This window comes from Cottoperca gobio, chromosome 6, assembly GCF_900634415.1.
Source record: "Cottoperca gobio chromosome 6, fCotGob3.1, whole genome shotgun sequence".
NCBI lineage: Eukaryota > Metazoa > Chordata > Actinopteri > Perciformes > Bovichtidae > Cottoperca > Cottoperca gobio.
Genome location: NC_041360.1, coordinates 1,270,804 through 1,293,303, shown reverse-complemented (window position 1 = coordinate 1,293,303; position 22,500 = coordinate 1,270,804). Strand labels below are relative to the sequence as shown.

At 39.9% G+C, this 22,500-nt stretch overlaps 1 protein-coding gene across 2 annotated transcripts in view; it reads right to left on the bottom strand.

Annotated features, from left to right (window-relative positions):
- Nucleotides 1-22,500, bottom strand: part of cmip (c-Maf inducing protein) — a 48,192-nt gene that overhangs the window by 1,813 nt on the left and 23,879 nt on the right. The window contains exons 3-21 of one of the 2 annotated variants that reach the window (XM_029433005.1): nucleotides 18,089-18,139; nucleotides 17,205-17,366; nucleotides 17,041-17,082; nucleotides 16,692-16,754; nucleotides 16,502-16,582; nucleotides 15,505-15,608; nucleotides 15,086-15,190; nucleotides 13,745-14,197; nucleotides 11,788-11,853; nucleotides 8,985-9,011; nucleotides 8,840-8,888; nucleotides 8,641-8,748; nucleotides 8,412-8,528; nucleotides 7,581-7,721; nucleotides 3,977-4,024; nucleotides 3,712-3,858; nucleotides 3,497-3,602; nucleotides 3,205-3,275; nucleotides 1-1,971 (exon numbers count right to left, since the gene is read on the bottom strand). The exon at nucleotides 1-1,971 is cut by the window's left edge and continues 1,813 nt beyond it. In XM_029433005.1, coding sequence (XP_029288865.1) covers nucleotides 1,918-1,971; nucleotides 3,205-3,275; nucleotides 3,497-3,602; nucleotides 3,712-3,858; nucleotides 3,977-4,024; nucleotides 7,581-7,721; nucleotides 8,412-8,528; nucleotides 8,641-8,748; nucleotides 8,840-8,888; nucleotides 8,985-9,011; nucleotides 11,788-11,853; nucleotides 13,745-14,197; nucleotides 15,086-15,190; nucleotides 15,505-15,608; nucleotides 16,502-16,582; nucleotides 16,692-16,754; nucleotides 17,041-17,082; nucleotides 17,205-17,366; nucleotides 18,089-18,139 — 1,995 coding nt within the window. In that variant the 3' untranslated portion in view covers nucleotides 1-1,917. Of the gene's footprint in view, nucleotides 1,972-3,204; nucleotides 3,276-3,496; nucleotides 3,603-3,711; nucleotides 3,859-3,976; nucleotides 4,126-7,580; nucleotides 7,722-8,411; nucleotides 8,529-8,640; nucleotides 8,749-8,839; nucleotides 8,889-8,984; nucleotides 9,012-11,787; nucleotides 11,854-13,744; nucleotides 14,198-15,085; nucleotides 15,191-15,504; nucleotides 15,609-16,501; nucleotides 16,583-16,691; nucleotides 16,755-17,040; nucleotides 17,083-17,204; nucleotides 17,367-18,088; nucleotides 18,140-22,500 lie in introns of those variants that run through there. The other variant, XM_029433006.1, reaches the window with a different exon arrangement.

Sequence of the window (22,500 nt, the reverse complement as noted above, 5' to 3'; positions counted from 1 at the left end):
CGGACTTGTGTTTTCTAGGGCCAAGAGAAAGCAATCCAAAACACATCTGGACAGAGAGGAGAAAGAGATTCTGACAGACTTGAAGTGTGTCAGGGCAGTTACATCATATGAAATGCTGCCACAATAAACAGGCAACATTTTGAGGGAATGTAGACAGGCAGATATGGCCAAAAGGTGTCTTTTTCCAATCTTTTGTCCCTTATAGCCCATTTTCAAAGAATATGTACAATAATTTCGTCCCATCCTTCGATGAGAATTATTCATCCCAACAGCCTAAAAATGTCACCCATGTATTATAAAGTAATATAAATACAGCAGAACAACAAGCAAGTGGTGTGACAGATGGAAATATACCAATAGGCAACTCCTCCACAGCTCCTTTATAGGCACTGCAACTCTTCACCCTGACCTCAGCAGGGGAGTCGGAGATGTGAACCCAAACAGTGTCAGTGTCTCTCCACAGGCAGGTTGCACTTGATACACCAATCAGTACTGAAACCACACTCATGTTTGCCTGATGAAACAAGTGGACAAAAACAAAAACTAAGTTTGAAGACATTGTTTGGCAAGTGTCCTTTCTTCTTTTCATAACCGTCTCAATAATAGCCAGGGGATATGAAAATATACAACTCTCAGCTGGTGATGGCTTGGGTCCACTTCAGAATTACTGCAGTCCACCTTACAGGTCTACGTTACCACCATGGCATGGTACAGAGAGATCCGTTTACGTGGGCCCTCTTGGTTGGCTTCTTGTTGTATGTTGCAAAAAAAAGACAACAGGGCCTGTGTACTTCATTACTGTCAGGACATAATTCAGGAGGGACAGAGTTAAAGAGGCTTTAAAGACACAACTTATAAATATTAGGCAGTCCCAGACCACCCAACTACTGCTACACAACTGTCCTATTAAATAGTAATGGGAACATCAGTATGTACACTGAAAACAAATGAAAAAGGAACAAATGTTGCCATCGCCGTTTAACTTTCCTGCAGAGTTCCCGAAATGTTTCTGAAATGTCATTACTGGGGGTTATCTTCATATATATGTTTTATATAGAAACACACAATATATCAAAGCACAGATGTCTGGAAAAATATGTTCATTCAAGTTGATAAAAACCTTTTTTTTTTTTTTTTGTGAACATGTCGTGTAAGAGGAATAGGCACAGTCTTGCAACCTTTCGTTTCTCAGAGGTAGCACCTCATTTTCCCAATGAAACACTTGAAAGGTTTAGAATCAGAACCTGAAACTGAAGCCAAAGAGCGCCAGAGTGAGGACTGTAGTGATCCACAGTTCAACACGTCTGTTTGGAGAGCTACATCGTGGATCAGATTAGAGAAGAACTGGAATGTTAGCTGCTGTATCCTGCCTTCAATGCACAAGTGCAGGAGAGAGAAAAAGAGAGGGAGGCTCAGGTTTTTTCTCATGACACGAAGGGGTGGGATGGCAACAGATGGAGAGCTGGACTTTGACTAAATATGGAAACTAAGAGACCATATATGAAAAATGGGCAAAAGATAAAGACAGAGATAGGTGTCTCTTATGTCACAATATAACGGCTGCTTGCTTGTCCTGTGATCACAAGGTCCTTGGAACATTGGTGAGAGAGGTAAGGGGAGAGGCAAGGTCCATAAAGATTTCTCATTAGAAAAAAAGCGATGCTGATGCTGACAGTTCCTTCCTGGTGATGGTGTCATTACAGGGTATGGTGATGAAGCCGGTGAAGACTCCTCCTCTGGTTACATCAGGTGACCCTTACGATGGGATGATTTCAGATTTCCTGGTCTAATGATGGGCGACGATGGAGATGACATCACTACACAATTTTCATGTCATGAATCTGAGCCTGTGTGCAGTGTGTGCATATGTTTATGTGTGTGACTGGTTGTGTATGAGAGTTGTGTGAGCCGGGTTGATCACCAGGCCTCTGTGTACCGAACATCAACGTCTTTCAGGTTGGGCAGTTTGGCCTGCAGAAAAAGACACAGATGAAAGGGAACTGCATCAACACCTTGAAACAGACAACAGACAATTAATATCAGTTTAATGGCTAGCTCACAATATGCTTATTTTCCCTGTCACCCCGAGACAGATAACATTCAGTCCAACAGCACCAGTATTGGTAATGGCATTTTAGAAAATCAATATCAGGCAAACCATAACTGCCTCGACCAAGAGGATCTGTCAAGACTCATGGGTACATCCTGGCTACAACCAATCAGAAAATAGTTAGATGGGATCTCTCCATTTCAGTCCTTAACCTCAGTGAGATCGTGATCAGACCCTTTATCGTATTTCAAACCTTTTATAAAAAAAATATAAAATAAAAATACCAGATGCAGCAACATGTACATGCAAAAACAAAATTATAAACAAGAACAAAGGAAACAAATGTTTGATTAAAGTGATCAAATCAAAGAGGTTGGAAACCTAAAAGATTTTATGAAAACATAATTTGTTAGATTACAGTGCACTTTGTGTGAAAAAAACAAACACACACGCAAAAGATGAAGGCAACACCAGCCTGCCAATGAAGCGAGGCCAAGAGAAATACAGAAAAGGATGAAGAAGACGGGGGTAAGGATTCAAAAATGGTTCAAGGAGAGTAAGGGAGGAGACAACTATATACACTCGTATATATATCATACAGGATATGAAAGAGAGCACAAGGTCCTAAAGGCAGACCCAAAGAACGTGTCTGTGGGTTTGTTACAACTTTCACATTAAACACATTGAAATATTGACTACAGCTTTAAGTAAATATTAATTAATCATTATTTTATGATTGGAAACATTATACTCCATTTATGTGGAATTGTCTGATTTCCTCTGTATACATTTGACACTAGCAATTAACTGGAAGAAATGAATTGGTATTGTACCAGTTTTCTCTAGTTTCCCTGTATTGAGATCCAAATTGCACAGGAAACTTGGCAATTATCAAAAAATCTTTTGTATGAAACAAATCCATAAGAAATGTTGTAGGCCCTTTCTGTGGGATATGACAAACTCAAAATAACAGTTTAAATATTGAGCACCTATTGTTATCACTTGTTAATGCTTGCATATGTGTCTGACAATATAAACATAAATGCAGATTGCATTGGTTTTGCGAGAGAGAAAAATATGCATTTTCAAATCTATTTTCCAATCAATTGTGCAAATGACCTATGCAGTTGGTGTGAGTTGTGTTGCAGTATTACCTTGAGGTCCTCATATGTGTCCGCTGTGAGCTTGGTGCTGTTCATATTCAGACTGCAAAGACTCTTCATGGCTGAAATACGCAAACAGCTACAATTAGCCGCAATTAATTTACACACAAACAAACAACTGACTTAACACAGTTAACATGTATGTTAACATTGTATTCTGGCTGTTTTTGTTAACACTAGTCCTCTCGCCATTCTTGAGACTGCTCATTCTCAATACTATTGTAATAATAATTGCTTTCTATAGACTGCAGTAATAGATACAATTTTGTGCGTGTTTTCTTACAACTGAGAGCCAGCAGACCAGCATCAGTGACGGGAGTCTCACACAGGTTCAAAACCTGAAGACAAGCCAGATGCTCGGATAGCAACCTTAACCCTGCATCCCCAAACTGAAGGAAGAAGACATAGAGAAAGACAGGACATGCATTAGACATCTATTGTGATTACTCGTGTGTGTTTGTAGTTGTGTTAGTGCTGTGTCCCTGTGTGTTTGTATACCTGTGTGGACCAGAGGTTGAGCTGTTTGAGTGAAGGCAGCTTGATGAGCTGCTCGGCACAGGCACTGGTGACGTTGGTGAAGGCCAGGCTCAGGTTCTCCAAGTTCCCAAAAGAACCTGAACTCAACAGACGGGCCAGGTCTGCATCCTACATGTTGAGGAAAAACATTCAAAATTAAATAGTAAATGGAAGCATTGTTGTCTTATGTCTTATAATTAATGCTGTCTTTTTGTATGAAGCAGTAAAGACATCAGTGTTATCTCACCGTGGACTTTGAGGGCAGAGTCAGCCGGGTAGGGCCGCCTTTCCTTTGCTGAGGAGAAGACAGACAGAAAAAAAGATGGCGTCTGCATTCAATGCCTTGCAGGAATCTTTTCAGACAGTAGATGGTGTGTGTGAGCAGCTGCATGCATGCTGCATTCATGAAAAGGGACATGTGAAGTATCACACTAAATAATGTTTGAAACATAACAACACATACTATCTCTCACTGCATTTAGAGAGAAAAATCTAATCAGAAACAATGATAACTGAAAACTTCATGGTATATTCCATGAACACTTACAAATGGTTCTTTCCTTATTTTCTTACATGTTTTTGGAAAGGGATTTTTGTCTAAAGGATATTTGAACTACCCAGAAAAAAATATATCCTATATTTACCCACTAACTCGGAAATACATTTTAAATATAATATTCATTTGTGAGAGATTTATTATTGTACTTAAAGTTATTAATGTTAATGCCAAAAGACAAACAATAATATGATTATGATGGCCACAAAAGCATAGTTTTTGTAGCTATCTTATTTAAAGGCATATTTCTTGATTTCGTTTAAGTGCCCCCTAAATGAGGCTGCCATTAAGTCAGAGTGTAGTGTGAGTGTTTTAGGCATTTTATTATTATTTTTAACTACACAGAGAAACCTTCGGTATGTCATTGTACCGGCGCATAATGACAATAATAACCATTCTCATTCTGATACTGGTAGGATAAATACAATACATCAAACACATTTATGAAGACAGCTGCTTCAGATTTAGATTTATTAATGTGCTATGCATAATGTGTGTAAGTTCCTTGTTTTTTTTTAAGTGTGTACAACGTGCTCAGTTCTGCAGACAGAGTCAAGTGGCTGTGGCTCAGCATGCAGACTGAGCTGAGAGGGTCAGTTACTGTTACTGCTCTGATCTTTACTGCTCCAGGCAAGCTCACGCTCCAGTGTTGAAGTTTACTGAGAAGTGTGCGACAAAGAAGAATTTGAGTTAGCTGTGGCCCTTCTGGGTGTGACCAGAATAGAGGATACGGTTTCTTTGAGCACTGGACCAGAGTTGTGAAGAACATTTGTACTGTAGAATCTGATGGACTTTTTCTTTGGCCAATTATCCCATGACCAGCGCATAACATTTTTGGCAGGGGGTAAAAAACGACTCTATAATGAGGCACAATCCAGCGCTGCTCCATCAGGGTCTAATTTACTAAACAACAACCGTGTAACTGAAAAACACTTGAATGCTACATTTCAAATGTTTAGAATCAACAATAATCCATGTTTTTTGTCGTAATACAATAAAACAAAAATGGCGTAAGATTAGCTGCATTGAACTGTTAAGTTGCACTTAATTTACAATTTAGTGCGAAACAGGTTTCCTTTTTACTTCTTTCTCTGTGTTTTCAGCTGTATTGTTGCTAGGTTTCAACCACAAACCCATTTTTCTTGATTTTCATCTGTCATTCAACATCAAACCTGGCTTCCAGGTCACACTGCACAAACCTAATTGTGAACGTGATTGCGGCAGTTAATAGTTTACGGCATTCAAAGATTGCATTTAAAATAGTAATTATTCATTATAATTACTTTTACAATTTTTTATTGAAGTTATTATAGTATAATTATTTGAGGAACTATGCATAACTGATATTTGTTATATTTACATTTCTATCTTGAATCTCACGTACCTCCTGCAGTACTCCAAAGTACCCCGAGGTGTATTAGTAGCCCCATTTGAGAAGTGGGCAAATACTGATTACAACTTGGCGGTGAGTGGAGGTGACAAGGGAAGAAACATGACTTTATTCTGTGACATGATGATGGCAGAAAATAATGTGGATTTTTGCTTCCTCCTGTCTGAATAGTACAGGCTGTTTATGATGGCATATCGGTGTATAGTCAGAATGTACTTTGTCTCTTGGTACCAAAATAATCCTTTAAATATTAGAGAGTATATCTAATCCTTTATACCTAGGAAAATTTGAACATTTTGGATTGATAAATCTTGTATCTTGAGTAAAAAAATGTTCCTTATCAAGAAACACAGAAATAATCAAAGTAAGTACTTCTTTGCCATTAGGAGATTTAAAGGTTTGTTAAACAGTGGTCTGAAAGCTTCTAAGGAACTACAGTTGTACACACTACATGATGTTGAGTGTTGCTATGCATTTACTGTATGTTGGATAGTGTTGTCACGATACCAACATTATGACTTTGATACGATACCTGCCTAAAGCATCTCGATACTAAAATGATACTATGGCAAAAACATAAAACATCATGAAAAGAGATGAAAAATAGACAGAACATGGAACTTATTTAGAAAATGTAATTGCAAGACAAAAAAAGGAGGGAATTATTATTATTATAACATAGTGTGTTCATACACATTAATATCCAAGCAGGACTGGAGGAACTCCTCCTTAAGATCAGCTCTTTAATATGTTCACATCTCCACTGCTGCTTATTACAGGTTCAACAGCATGACTCATAATCCTCAGGTACAAAACTTTAGTGCCCTTTTACAGCGAGCATATGACAAAAACACGGCCACTATGCCTGCCAGCGGTAGAAGCGCACACACTTAAAACACCAATAATAATAAAATGGGGTATTATACCGTTAGAGTATAGCAAAACCCGTCTAGTATCGGTAAACGTTGCAACACTAATGTTGGATCTCACAATTAGTTTAGGGCTAAAAAAAAAAACGAAATACGAATGGCCCAAAAGGGCTGAGCAGTGGTCATGTTGCAATGATGTTGACAAATAAATGGCTATGAAAAAAGCATTGTCTTACATTTTTGCATGAAAAATTACTTTAACGATTAATTGATTAACAAAATAGTAATTTTTCTGTCATTGAACTTATCGATTAGTAGACTAATTGTTGAAGCTCTACTTGAAAAAGCAATGAAGCCTCAGTATCAATTTTTTTTTGAAGCAACTGTTGTACAGTCCATAGTTGTAGAAGGGTTTCTTCCTTATATGTCTCTAAGAGAACATTACGCTACCTTCACCTGGCAGACACGAGACGAGGTTCAGTGCCTTCTCCAAGGACGCTACCTGTGGAGGAGCTGCGGCCCTGTCAACAGACTTCTCTTTACATTGTACGATGATAACAGTGCGATGTTCACACGTGACGCAGGATTCTTCTAAATTAACCTTATGTCTTCCCTTTGTTCTCATCTTATCCATTGCATGCACATTTCTTAACTTTAGGGGCCTTCAACAGTTGCTGTGTTGGAATAGTTGACTGACAAGTATGTCACATGCGTCACTTAGGACATGAGAATCTGTACGTAATGAGAAACTGGTGATTTGACTTTCCTGCATAGGTCTTCACTCCAACAAGCTGAACCCAACGGAAATGTGCGATGAACAGGAACAAGATGTTCTTAGTTCAGATTTACAAGAACTGCAGGGCACCAAGGAGTTCAGCACCATGTTCACTTCAGGCCTCAGTGTACCTAATGAAGTACTGAGTGTGTGTGTGTGTGTGTGTGTGTGTGTGTGTGTGTGTGTGTGTGTGTGTGTGTGTGTGTGTGTGTGTGTGTGTGTGTGTGTGTGTGTGTGTGTGTGTGTGTAACAGTAACTTACCAGTTCTTTGAGCTCTCTCTGTCGGTCGCAGAGCTGCTCATACATGCGGAGGCCCACCTGGGTGCTCTCCAGGGTGGAGATGATCTGCAGCTGGGTGTCCTTGTTCTCAATGATGTTGTACTCCAGCATCAGACACAGGATCTGCACACGCATGGAAACACATACACATTGTAAAGGGGCACACTGTGCACGCCTGTGTTGCAAGCTTGGGGCGTAACTGTTATCTAGCCTTCACCTCAGTAAATTGAGCATCACTTTAATAATCTTTGTTAATAGAACTAGCACTAAACTACAGCTGCAATGATTATTTGATGATTCCATTTGTCAACCAACAGAAAATTAATCGATTACAGTCATTTTTAAGCAAACCTGCCAAACTGGTGTCCAGTCTCTTAAATATAAATACTTGTTTTTTACGAGCCTCATTGGAGTTTGCAGTGTTGGACAAAATAAGCAGTTTACAGACATCAATTGAAGCTTTGTTAATTTGTGATGGACATTGTTCACTATTTTCTGACACTTCAAAGACCAAACAAAACATTTAATAATTCAATAATAAAGTAAAACTACTTCTGTTACTACTTATACTACCGCTCCAATTATATACTATATACATTCATATAAAACAGGAGATCAAATGGCATCACATAAAAGAATAAATGGCACATAGATACAAAATGCTAAATAAACTAAACTACCACATGTTAATGCACAGAATTATTAATAAAAAAGGAGAATGTTCATTAATATAATTATTAACATAAACATGGACTTACATAGATGAGGCATTTTAGACTGCAACAACAAAGTAAAGGGCTATACTTTCTGTACCTCCACCATTGTCTGGTTTCCACGTAGGGCCAACAGCATGCAGGGACCCAGCTTGTTTTCAGCCAGCGAGAGCAGGAACTTCTTGGTCTTATAGCAGGAGCCCATCAAGATATGAACCTGAAGGAGATGAAGAGGCGGGAAGCTCAGTTGTTCGCAAATACACATTAATCAGCCGCATAAATTGTTAGGAGGTTAGAATAGAAGGTTGATTTTGTGTGTATACACTCACCATACTGGCAAACAGCTCTCCATCGTCATCACAGGCCACACCTCCTGGACTGTAGAGCTGGAACCAGCCATCTTTACCTGAGCGCACACTGAGTAGGCAGGAATGGACCTGACAAAAAGAAACAAAAACACACACCGATCATTTGATTTGCTGGCGAATCAGTTGCTCCAGTGGTAAACATGCAGAAACACACACTCACCTCCTGCCTCGGGTCCTCAGCAAACTTCTGAATAACATATTTCAGTTCCCTATTTAGACAGAAACATTAAGACACACATGTCAGTTTTCAAACTGGAATCTAACTGAATCTGTGAAGAACCGTGTATGATATCTGAGTAACTCACTTAGTGAATTTGGCATGTGCAAGGGCCCTGGAGAGAGGGAAGACAAAGAGAGACGTGAGATATGATAATACAAACATTTACTGCATGCTCCTCTCGCAGTATAGCTCAGATTTGCGCTTAAATCTTGAAACTTTAGGATCTCCACTAGCATTTTCTAGGAGTTTAAACAAAGTTCATGAGTTTTCAGGAGCAAGGAAAGAGAAATATATATATTCAGCTCCATGGCAGACATAATTCATAATGTTTTTTAAATATAAATGTATTTAAGTTAAAATGCATTAATTAAATGAATAACTTGACATTTTGGAAATGACTTGCTTTCTTGCCAGGAGTTAGAGGAAATGTCTGTGTAGTTAATATGAAGGTCCAGCCAGCAGCCGACTTTAGTTAACAGATAGCTTGGGTCTGTCAAAAGGTTAAAAACAATCCACCTAGTGCCTCTAAAGCTAACACTTTATATCTCGTCTGCTTAATCCATATACATGTCTCTGCTGGTTGCCTGGTAACGTCTCCCAGCCAAGAAATAGTTAAATAACCCTCATATATAACTACAACATATTGTTTTCACACATTTACAGTTTTTGTACGGATTAATCTAATGGGAAATAATGTGTTAATTTGTGAGCTTTTGGGTGCTAATAGGTGGATTTTATTACATTTGGACTGAACCAGTCTAGCCGTTTCCGGTCTTTATGCTAAGCTAGGCTAGCCAACTAGCTCCTACTACACATTTACTGAGTGGTATCAATCTTTTCATCTAACTTTTGGCAAGAAAGACAAAATGCTAAACTATCCCTTTAACACTGAGAAGCAATACGGTAACTATTTGCAAAACAGTCCAAACATGAAAACATGTATTCAGGGAACTTTACAGATGTACAGAAAGCATTTGCACTATGAAAGGCAGTGTTTCCTGCATGTGTGTAAGAACCTATCTGAGCATTAGTGTCAAGGTGTGTGTGTGTGTGTGTGTGTGTGACTGAAGGGAGTCATTATATCCTCAGCGACAGGGTGCTGGGGAGTATTGTTGCCTTTCCTAATGATGCAGTGGCGCAGGTGAGCAACAGGTGTGTCACAGTGTTGGAGAAACAACAAGTTGTCCGCCAGTCAACGCTAATGAAGCTCTGGATCAGCCAGCCAATTGCAAAAGACTTAGGGCAGCTTGAAGCCAATTAAAGTGGACTCTTTGGGGAGAGAAAAGCCGCCCACTACAGTTCATGACCCCCAGAGGCGTGTTGAGGTACCTCATCCACGTCAGAAGAAGCCCCAGCAGTACCCTCCGAGAAACATGTATACATCCCCAGAGACAGTGATGTAGGGACTGGAAGAAAAAAGGAGGGGAAAGAAGCGCGGCGGTGTATGTAGGCCGATGCTAATGGTTACAGTATATAATTATGGTTATGGATGCAAAGATATTGTTGGACTGGAACCAAAAGTGCTCCGTTTCCCATTTCTCATTTAAATGAGACACCAAAACTGTCCACTGAATGACAGTATACTTCGACAGGTACTGCGGCTTCTAGAACTAGCTTTATAGTGAGAACCATTACTATTTTAACTCTTTCTAACAGCACAGTCAGTGACATACTTCACATTTCCCTTTACCCAATGAAAGAAATCTTGTGAAATGTCACTCATTTGTCTTTGCTTCCCACTGTGTATTATTTCCATTTTAGACGCGCAACTCAAGTGTTGGTGTCAACTCTGTAAACTCTGAACTCTGTACTGGGCCTCAGCGCCTCCTTTGTCGACACAGATGGAGGACTGAAGCTCCTGCTCTGCTCATGTGCTGCTGGCACTATGCAGGCTGGTACATTGTGTAACTCTATGGACATGAAAAGGCCAGCTGAGGCCTACTGAAGATCACAAAATGAAGTCAAGGAAAAAAACAAGAAAAAGGGAATGCTATTTAACTTTTCTACTTTAGTGGAAAATAAATAATAATAAATAATTCACTCAAGTACAATTTTGAGGTACTTATACTTACTGGAGTATTTCGATTTGATGCTAATATACATCTAATCCACAACATTTCAGAGGGAAATGCTACAACATACGATGAGCTTACAGAAAATGCATAATACTACGCAATAGTATATATGCATTAAATGCTGTGTACACAGAATATTAACTGTAAACAGTGGTGCAATGTCAATAATTACATTTACTCAAATATTTAATTGCTTAAGTACTTGTGTAGTACTTACAGTAAGTACAATTTGAGGTACTTCTTTTTTCACTACTTTATACTTCTGCTCCACAACATTTTACCACAATACTGTACTTTGCACCACCACATTTATTTGGCAGCTGTAGTTTCATGGACAAAAATATGATCACTTTATAAAATATTTTTACTTGTAATAGATTATTACAAACTGTGGTATAATTACTTTTACTTAAGTATAGGTTCTGATAACTGAAAAACAAGTTTAAGTGTTTGTAGTCTTCATCTCCACCACCTCCACTAAAATGATAAGGCACCTTCAATGTTGCCTGGATGGCAAAAAAAGTTCACAAATCACTTGCTGCTGCTCCTCAAGCTTTTCTGCAAGTACACGGTGATAATTGTAGACGAGTGCATCGTCTTCTCATCAACTCCTCTCTTCTCGTATTGTAAGAATTATGGCAGCTGGACATTCAGATGACACAGTTCAGAGATTTTACTGACTAAATGAAGTTGAGCATGAGGTTTTTTTGGGTAATTTTAAGTTGCCTGTATTAAGATATTACTACTTGATAAATCGATAAAATACACTTGCTGCCTCAGTGTGTGTGTGTGTGTATGTGTGTGAATACTCACTCTTTAGGGAAGGGGATGGGCTGCAGCAGGCTGGCAAGAGCAGGTCTCCAGTCGTCGTAGTCGGACCTGACAGAGACAGACAGTTGTAAAAAGAAATAGAAAGAAAACAGAAATAAAGAGTCACCGAACAATGTGAAGAGGAGGGTGTAGTCTGGATAAGTAAGGCTGGTGAACCACAAGATAGAGCAGTTGTTGAAACATGAAGCGTCCTGTGATGACGCAGACCTTCGGCGTTAATGTAACAGAAGCTAGAGCAGCATCACATCACTGTGAGTTAAGTGACACTGGCTTTGTGACAAGCCAAAGTCACAGCATCGCTTTTTAGGCCATCGTGTGGTTGCTGCACCTACACCCCGACACAAAGAACTCACACCTAACTGCTGCTCCACTTTCACACTGTGTAATACAGCACCGGGACCATTTACACTTATCAGTTCTTCAGGCACACACACACACACACACACACACACACACACGTCTGTGTTTTATACGTTAAAAGGTCAATAAAGAGTTTGAAGCTGTAAACGTAAATACAAAGGTCAATAAAGAGTTTGCCAAAGACTACCAGGAATGGGTAGCAAAGGGAGTAAACCAGTTGAAGGGCCACAGGGGCCCATTGTTGATCTCATGCTTTCAAAATATGGCCCTGATAGTTTAAAACATTTACAAGAATGGTGTGCCAATGTTATTTCATACTATTTTAATTCTGCTATTTTTATAATGGTACTTCAGACTCATTTACATCTACACTGATTATTGTACTGTAAATGCTCTTATTCTGTCCTTGTACTAATTGTTAGGTTTTTGCTGTGAAGCACTTTGGGCTGCAATTCTTGTATGAAAGGTGCTATACAAATAAAGCTTATTATTATTATTATGACATCTGTTTCTGTTTCACATGTAAAACTATATTTTCTGTTAATTTGTCCCATTGTTTATTTTAATACTTATACTAGCTGAACTGATTAGGTTTGTTTTCTGCATCATTTAATGCACATCTTCAAAAACTGTCGCTGGGCATGTGGACAGTTAAATGTGACTGAAGCAGGTTTGACAAAACTAAACTCAATATGCACTAATTACTGACTACATTGTTACTTCTTTCTTATGAGCGAAAGATCCCAGAAGACATAAAGATGAGTCTTCCAGTGTGTCTCCTCAGACAGGTGGACTTACTGTACTCACTGTTCGCTGAAGCGGCAACCTCCAGGTTTTGAAAAGAGAAGCCAATAAGGAAGTGCCTTAAACCTGCGTTCTTTCTGACTGTCCCTTGTTACAAAGAGAAGTCCAATTGTATAGAAGTTTATGATAAAATGACCCTACTTTTAACTTGATAAATGGAAATGGAGGATTTGAATCGAATCAACTACTTATCGTCACACATGTACACAGCACCGCTGTCTGGTGCCATGTTCAAGGGTACCAGTCCACACTCTGTACTCGGTCCGTTTGGGGACATGAACTGCCGACCCACCGGCTCCCAAGCCGGACACGGATCTCAGTAAACATTTTCATCATGACTTCTTGGTCTTTTCTAATGAGTTTATTATCTCAATCACCAGGTTCAAGTCTTCTTCAACACAGCATGATGTTCATTTAGTGAAATGGTCCCATTTAGAGTAAAATAAACGATGAAGAAGAGTATAATGTTTAACATTTTAGTCGCCTAAAAATGCCTTTAAAAGCAAAGCAAATATTTTTTTGCAGTAAGTGTTACTAAATGTGTGTCGGCCTATCTGTCCTTCTTAAGGCATTTTATAGGATCAACAACACCTAAAAAACTTTCTGGGTAACACACTTAGTAACCATAGACTCAGCTTATTGTGCACTTCTAGTTCTTACGTTATTAAATGACTTTTATTAACAGAGGTGTTGTAAAGAATGGTACAGAGATACATTGGTGAATTACTTGATGTGTTGTAAAAACAAATACTCAGCAGCAGTTTTTTTAACTCACAGCATCTTAAGGATGAGAGCGAAGCAGCCCAGCACTCGGTCGGCCTGCGCTGGCAGCTGGATGGACAGAGTGTTGACGGCCGGGCTGACCAGCAGACAGTCGATGAGGTTGGGTTCCCTGTCGCCCCCCGACGGCCCAGCCTTCCGCCTGGCGTTGGTCGAGTTGTTGTTTCGCTCCAGCTCCACCAGGATCTCGCTGGAGTTCACGACAGAGGGAGGAAGGGAGAGGGGCAGGGAAGGTGTTTGGGAGGAGATGGGAATAGACGGGGCGGGGTTTGAGGGGGCAGAGGGAGGTGGCTGAGGAGGACTGGGGTTGGCAGAGAGGTGTAGGAGGGTAGCAGAAGGCGGTGTTGGAGGCTCAGGGCGCAGCAGACGCAGCGGCATCGGGGGTTTGCGTTCGTTCTGCTGCTGGCAGCCATTTCTGATCTCCTTCAGGCTGGGGGAGTTGTCTCGACTGCAGGGGGGAGAGGGGGAAAGGTGATAGAACCACATACAAAACCTAAACTCAATGGTGAGTAATGTCCATGGAAGTATAAGAGAATAATGAGAGAAGTGTAATGATAGAAGGGAAAGAGATGTAGTAAGAGCCAGGAGAGATGGCTACCGGAGAGATGGTGCCTTAGTGCGCTGGAGTTTTGGAAAAATGAACTAAGAATGATCCTCTCTGGGGGCAAAGGAAGCTAAGGAGATGACGCTAATGAGTTAAGATAGCCAATGCATGTACAATGCAGTCAACAAAATGCCCCGATGGAAAACACACATGCACGCACGTAACTAAATGTGTGTAGGACTCTCTGGACAGCAAGATTTTCAGGCACAATGTCTGGTGACACTCATTTATTAACACAACATAACACTTAACTACGTCATTAGGTGACTCAGAGGATTATGCCTCTAAGTTGTCATAAGAACTTTTCTCGGCTCATTTCTGATCAAAATCGTCCAAACAATCAAACCTCCACTGGAGTATCATTATGTTACATAATAGCTTCCCAAGGTGTTTGCCTAAAAGGTAATTACCACATTGCTAATGTCAGTTAATTACAATACACTTCTAGATGAACATATCAACAAACTAAAATAGACTGAGCCATTTGTAGTGTAAAGAAAACATCACAAACTCTTTTACTCATGTTTCACTGCAGCGGTCAGATAAACAAGATGATTGGACATGAGTGGAAAGGTAAGTGGATAAACTGAGGGAGAGGCGAACAACTGACAAGATCAAGTGAAGGCAAACCAAGAGCTGACAAACTCCACCATGTTCAAGAAAAAGAGGAGAAGCTGCTTGTGTGTGTGTGTGTGTAAGTGAGTGTGTGTGTGTGTCGGTGTACTGACTGACCTGTTGATGAACTCTTCATAACAGGAATAAATGGCAGCGAGACACACTGCCACCAGGTTCGGCAGGACACGTGGGTGAGGGCACTGCCCCGTTGGCCCGTGCATGCTGCAACACACGTGGCTGCAGATTAGATACCATGATCCTAACTATCTACTGAGAGTTCAGCATCTGACACAGCACACCATCAGCTCCGTATACCGCATGCCTCAGGTAGTGTTAAGTCAAGTCCCTACAGGTGAAAACATTGTTTTTTCATGCTCTGGTCAATTTTGAGAGTTATTGAGGCTATTTTAGGTAATATACCAGCAGTAATTAACATGAATCCAAACCTTCCACTATTGATACTTGATTACATGTCTAAATGTGACACAGCTTGGTATTAAGAGTGTTGTAGGACCTGCTGCACCACAGTTTCTCACCTGTGGACAAACTTCTTGACAACCTCCATCCCAGCATTGAGCTCGTTGAGAGCCAGGATGTACTCCTGAGTGAAGAGACGCAATCGAGGGCACTTTCCAAAATCCTGGAAAGAGGCACAAAAAATATATATGCTGTATAAATCAAATCAAAAAGTGAAAAAACTTGAGGATTACATCTAGAAGTCTTCACAGATGTTTTGGTATGTTTCAAAGGATTTTTTTTAAATATCTTTTTTTTTTATATCATCTGACAATCTGATTAATTGAAATCAGAGATATGACTGGAAATGAGAGATATGTTGTGCGTCATGGTTTGTGCCTTAACCCCTCAGCCACCAGGGTGCTCCAGAAAAATAATAGATGACTTCAGTTTTCATTATTGATTTTGCTTATTGATCTGTTCCTCTATCAATTCCCTTATGTAACACTTTATGATTAATTGCTGGGAAGAATAAAGCATACACATCTTTATTATTGTTAAGTTTAGTTTTCCTGTTAAAACTGACAGTCTGAGGAAAAAGCCTTACAGCTCAGACAGTAAATGATTGTTCTTACAACAGAAACTATAAAGTTAAACCTTGTGGTAAAAGAGGGGAGCTGATTATGGCTCTGTCTGAACATCACAACATCCAGGTTTCATGTAGGATTGTTTTTGTTTAGATTGAAGGAATGTAGCAATTTGTACATAAATTACCAAAAACATGAAATGACATGCAATCAACATGCATCAAAAGAGGAATCAGGCAGTGTGGAACAAATCCTCTGACACAAGATTCTATAGCACTTTAAAACGCTCTATGAGGATCATCAGACTTCTAAACCTGTCAGTTCTACAGTCACACTGCTCACTGAGCTAAATAAAGCTACACAAGGAAGTACGCCTGATGTAGTTCACAGTGGTACAGCTCACAGTTACTTCCTATGGTTTCTGCCAGTACTAAATGGGAACTGATTGGAATTCTCATCCTTACTCCAAAAGGCTCTGTGCTTCTCTCACCATGTTATGTTTGAGGATTCTCTGGACCACAGGAGTGAACACTTCAATCACGACCATCGACCGCGGCCGCTCCCGACAGTGCTGCAACACACAGGTTTGACCATCAACAGGAAACACTTTTAAAACTATGTATCTTTACTACAGAAACTGTACTGTATGTTCCGTGTTGTTCTGCAGCACATGATCTCACCTTACAGAAGAACTCACACAGGTCAGGTGGTGGGTGGTTATTTTCCAGAAGAGGAGCAATGGCCTGAACACACAGACACACACACAATTCCATATCCTATCTCTTATTTATTCTGGCGGGGAGCCAACTGTATAGATCTGGGCTGTCAGGTGCGGCAGAAAGAAAAAGCCCACAGGAGACTACACAACCTCCCTCAGCACCAACACACAAATACACGTGTAAGTGCAACAGAATCTATATTTTTCTCCAGTTTAAAGATCAAACCTACAGGAGGCCAGACTCAAACGTGTTAATTATTAACTTCAGCCTGATATCAAATATCAGCTTATAGTGACAACTTCATACTCACCACAATGATGTTCTCATGATCCTGAGTGCTGAAGTTAGAGTTCTGTGGGGAAGACGAAGAAAAGAAACGTTTAAGGGAAGAACCAAATGGATTATGGTGTGTGTGTGTGTGTGTGTGTGTGTGTGTGTGTGTGTGTGTGTGTGTGTGTGTGTGTGTGTGGCTACCTCAGCCAGAAGGGTGGAAATGATGTGTAGAGGGGCCTGGTGGATGGACTCGTCCTGCAGCGGTGAGGTCAGAGCCATGTCCACAAGCGCTCTGATCTCCTTCAGCACCACGTCCCAGCGACTGGGGTTGTTCAGGACCTTACGGTACTTGTAGATCTTCTTCTACAGGAAACACAATGCAATCCCTGCAGTGACTACCGAGCAAACATCTGGAATATCATTATTTTCTGTACCCGCATTGTTCTGTGAAACCAAAACTTCATCACCTCTTATATCATTAAGAAATATTTTTCTAAAGTGTGAATTTTGTTCTGGCCTCTTCCATGTCACCATTTCTCACATCCTTGTTATATTGCTATGGATCAATTATTTTCAAAATGGGGGGAATGAAATTACATAAACAGGAAATGTTTGTGAAGAATCAGAGCTACCTATCATAATGCATCGGCAGTGCTTCATATATGACAGCAATAGATTATTGCTTGAGAAACAGTGTTGATGAAATTAAACACAGAAACCATAGGAAGTAACTGTGAGCTGTACCACTGTGAACTACATCAGGCGTACTTCCTTGTGTAGCTTTATTTAGCTCAGTGAGCAGTGTGACTAGAACTGACAGGTTTAGAAGTCTGATGATCCTCGTAGAGCGTTTTAAAGTGCTATAGAATCTTGTGTCAGAGGATTTGTTGTTTGAAACCTATTTTTGTGAGTCAATCTGCAATTAACTTCAATATGTGTTAATCTTTATAAAGTAAAACAATAAAGCTGACATACAGTACATATATGGTGTGTGTGTGTTTGTGTGGTGGATGGGGGGGGCATGACGCTTTAATGGGGCTGATGAAACAAATCAATTAATAGTTAAAGACAAACAGTAACCTTACCTTCCACTGCAAAGAGTGAAACCACTGGTCCCTCAAGTAGCTGTTTGCGGCCTGTAACACACACACACACACACACACACACACACGCACACACACGCACACACACACACACACACACACTTAGATGTGATCTCAGGTCATAGAAAGCAAACCCACAGAAAAGCATTTCATGGCATTTGGCTCGTAGCCACTGGGTCAACAACACCCTGAAAGAGGCAAGTGTTTGCATCTGTGTAAAGTTTGAAACATTCATGTTTTGTAGCAATGTATGTCTCCATTAAATGAACAGATTGTTGTACAGTAATGTTCTACAGTCGTGGGCCTGAATGCAGTGTATTTGTATTCAAGAACTACTCCATTTGGAAGATAACTTCACTACATCTTGACATCAGCAGGGTTTTCATCACAAACGCAGCCCCCACCCTCTGACCACGTTCAGTTAGTCACAAACTAGTTTCACTCTGCACTGCTCGCCAAAGAAAAATACATTCAAGGATGGACTTTTACACAAGAACATTAAAGCTGCACTAATCGATATTGTTGTATTAACAAAGGGTCAATGTGTAATGTGAAAGTGGTTGCACATAGTGATGAATAAAAACTGAATTAGCACCCGACTCTCCTGTTCCCCTCAGCTCTATGGAGCGTTTCATTCTCTTTTAGCCATTGATTTGTTGGCTTCACTCTCACTGCTCTCATCAACATCCTTTCTAGCAGCAGCACGCAGCTGTGCTTATTGATAAACCCACTGTACAGTACACTACCTGTCCAGCACCCTGACAAGCTTGTAATACAGGGGTGTCAGACATACGGTATGAGGGCCAGAAACAGCTTGTCAAAGGGTCTTTGCAGAGAAGTCATTAATACAAATGTTTAAATAAAATGCACTACTATTTCTATATGTCCACTGGGAGTCGTCCTGTCCTAATAAGAGTAGCAGGCTTAATGCTGGACACGCTATTATACCCCATGTGCTTACGAACAGGCTATGTGACACAACACTGCCAAGCGTAGGCTACTGTTCATGCAGGAGCCGCCGGTGGAAAATGTCTTTATCAAAAAGGAGAAAAGTCAACACAGAATCTCGGGTTTTCCAAGAAAAAAGAAAAGAATATTTCTTCCCAGAGGGAAACAGGCAGGCTCCGGCTGTTCATTATCTGTTTTGTGAATGAATTGCTCATTAATTGTGAACGTTTTCAGAATGTACCTGTACTTCTTTACTATAAAAGAAAGGGAAATATGTGGCGGTATTGTTAATTATTGACACTCCTAATCTAGCAGGTGAACATGTTGTAGCATTTATGAGTTTAAGAGCTAGATGTTTTTTTCTCAGGAGTTGGTAGAGACAAAAACAAACGCTACTCTTGCTCTGTATCTGATGGATGTGTAAACAAGCATTTCTTTGCCATCTCATCTGCAGCAAAAACTTTAGAAGATCACATGTCGATGTTGCTTTTACAGGTTGTTCTGCTGCCCCTAAATGGCCATACAGAGCAGCTTTAGGACTCCTGAAAATGTCCTTCTTATTTATTTCTCTATAACATTAAATATTCACGCATAAGCAACAATAAAAGTTGAATTTTAGGAGAAAAAACATCATTGGTTATTTAACACACAAAACAAATATGCGTTATCTGGACTGTGTGGGTGTGGTTTGATATAAAGTGATTAATAGTGGCCTGGCAGCGTGAGCAAACAGTCATCACATTTGAATTCAATTGTTGCTAAACTCTGATTGTCGTACAGCAGTACGTGAACAGCATGTGACCCGTGTGTCTCCTGCCCCGTCCACTTCAGATCAGTGAGGTCTCTAATGTGAAACAACCAGAACTGTTCTAACTGGGAAGAACATGTTGTGTTCATGTAGAATCACAAAAGGAAAGGGTTTTGAGGGTCTTTAAGGGAACACAGAAGTGTGACTAGAGATCTGCTGTGAGCTGCCTATTGTAACGCTCCACTCATCTTGTAATGAACGTAATCTGACAGTCATGTAATTATCCTCTTACTCTTTAAACAGAACAATCTAAATCATACATTATATTATCAAGTTACCATTGACCAGACATGTGACTCAACTTATTTGGTCCAAGTCTCAAGTAACTCCCAAGTCATTTTTTCTTGGGCACATTTTGCTTCCATCAAGAAATAGCGTTATCTGTAGTATCCGGTCTGTATAAAGTTACAAGGTGTTAGCTACATAATAACAATATTATTGGCCAATTGACCTGGTCAAAAAGTATGACAATGAATTGAAAATGTATTACAATTATTGATATTCAAATAAATGTGATATAAATACAATCAAACAAAAAATGAATAACTTTATAAAAGCTTATTTATCCTAATAAGTTTCACTTTCCAAAGTTCTTTTCAATCAAAAGAATATTCCCTCCCCATCACTTTTAAACAATGAAACAGTGAAGAGCCTAGTTTTTTCATATTTAAACTGAAAACATAAAATTGCAGACAAGTCAAGTCACAAGTCTTTAAGTTCTAAGTCCAAGTTGAGTCTCAAGTCACACTGACTCAAGTTCACATCTCTGCCACTAACTAACATCGACTGTGCTGCGGAGGTTTCTCACTCTTAGGCTGAGACTCAGGATCCAACATATTTATATCAAATCTGACACTTTGTTACAGTCAGTGTGTGTTTTATTACAGGCTGTATGTTAAACGTATCATTGTCATTTGCCGAGTAGAGGCAAAATAAAAAAATGTTTGATTTGATGTTTTTGTTTTTTAAATGATATCCGACGCCACAGATAGATGACATTATGAACTGAAATAACAACAACTGCAGAGGGAAATATGTCATCAAAGCAAAGAACCGGAGCAGAAATAATGCTGCCATTCTTCCCATCTGTTTTACTGTCCCAATGGTTGTTAACAGTAAAATAATTGACTGCCAGCAAACAAAGTGTAATGACTTTAAGGTCACGCCTATCTAGGTGCAGTTTGTATTTAGAGGAAGAGATGGTGCATGGTACAGATCGATTAGAAGGAGCAGTTTAAAACATTACACTTTAAAAGGTGTGTTCAGTACCGTATCTGTTTTCACTGAGATAGCTGATCAAAGATTAATTTCTATGTGTTACTGTGAAGGAGTTTAACGGTTTGGGAAAATATTCTTACTAAAAACTACAATTGCGCCTCGCCATTGTTGTCTGCTTAAAATGATGCTACAACTTTTGATAGTAAGCCTCTGTTCCTCGTTTAAGAGAAGGACCTGCACTTACTGTATAAGAAACAAATTGAAGACCTATATCTATGGACTCCCTTGTGTCACCAAATAGTGAAAAGTGACTGACGTCAATAACCCACCATTAAAAAATGCATTCATTAAATCATTAAACTACCACATCAAACATGTTTCACTAACAGGCTATCAGGGTTGGCTCTTTAAAACATGGAGAGGGAGCCAGAGAGCGGTGTCACATTTCTGTATAGCCGTCAAACTGCAGACTACTGTGTGTGTGTGTGTGTGTGTGTGTGTGTGTGTGTGTGTGTGTGTGTGTGTGTGTGTGTGTGTATAGCTGCTGAGAGGTTGTGTCCTGCTGAGTAGAGAGCGGAGACTCGACTCGTCGGTAGCAGCGATTGCACACTTAGCATTAAAAAGTCCACAGAAGCGTTGCATTTTTCCTTTTACGCCAAATGGATGTGAAGGGGCTTAATGAATGAACCAGTGAATGAATCATCTTTACTTACATTGCACTTTTTATAGCAGAGCCATCTGTAAGACGCATTGCAAACACACACTAAAACAGGCGATGTTCTTCCACTTCATTTATTGTAAGCATGGTTTACATTTGTGGTTGTCCTGTCATTGAGTCCTTTTCTCCTGCTTTGTGTGTAACAAAGTGAATGTTCATTCTTAAAGCTGCCTGCTTACTGCCCATGAGTATATCAATTGAGAAGAAAAGAGAGTGAAGGTGTAAATAAATAAATGAAAATTAATGATTCTTAATTACAAAAGTTCTGATCAGTCAGGAACAGGTGTGGTTTAAAATATTAATACCCAGTGTTTCCCCTACCATTGTCTTGGAGGGGCGCTGCGCCCTGCCTGAAATTCAAGGCGTTTTTTTTTTCCAAAAAGATTTAAATAAATTAATTTTTTATTCACAACTCACTTTTCACACTCACAGGTGCTCTTTTATTAAATAAACTAAACGCTTATGCTATTGATCTAATTTATGTGCACGTTTCAGTTTGTACTGTCTACTTTGCGCATTCACATTCGCTCCTTCGCTCCGTTTTGCGAAGGGCGGGGCTTCGCAGCTGACGCACACACACATGCACACACCTACAGAGCGGAAGAAAGGAGAGGGGAGAACTAAATAGAAACCGCGCCACGCATGCACGCACGCACGCACGCACGCACGAACGCACACATTCCTCCTTCCCTCCCCCCCTTA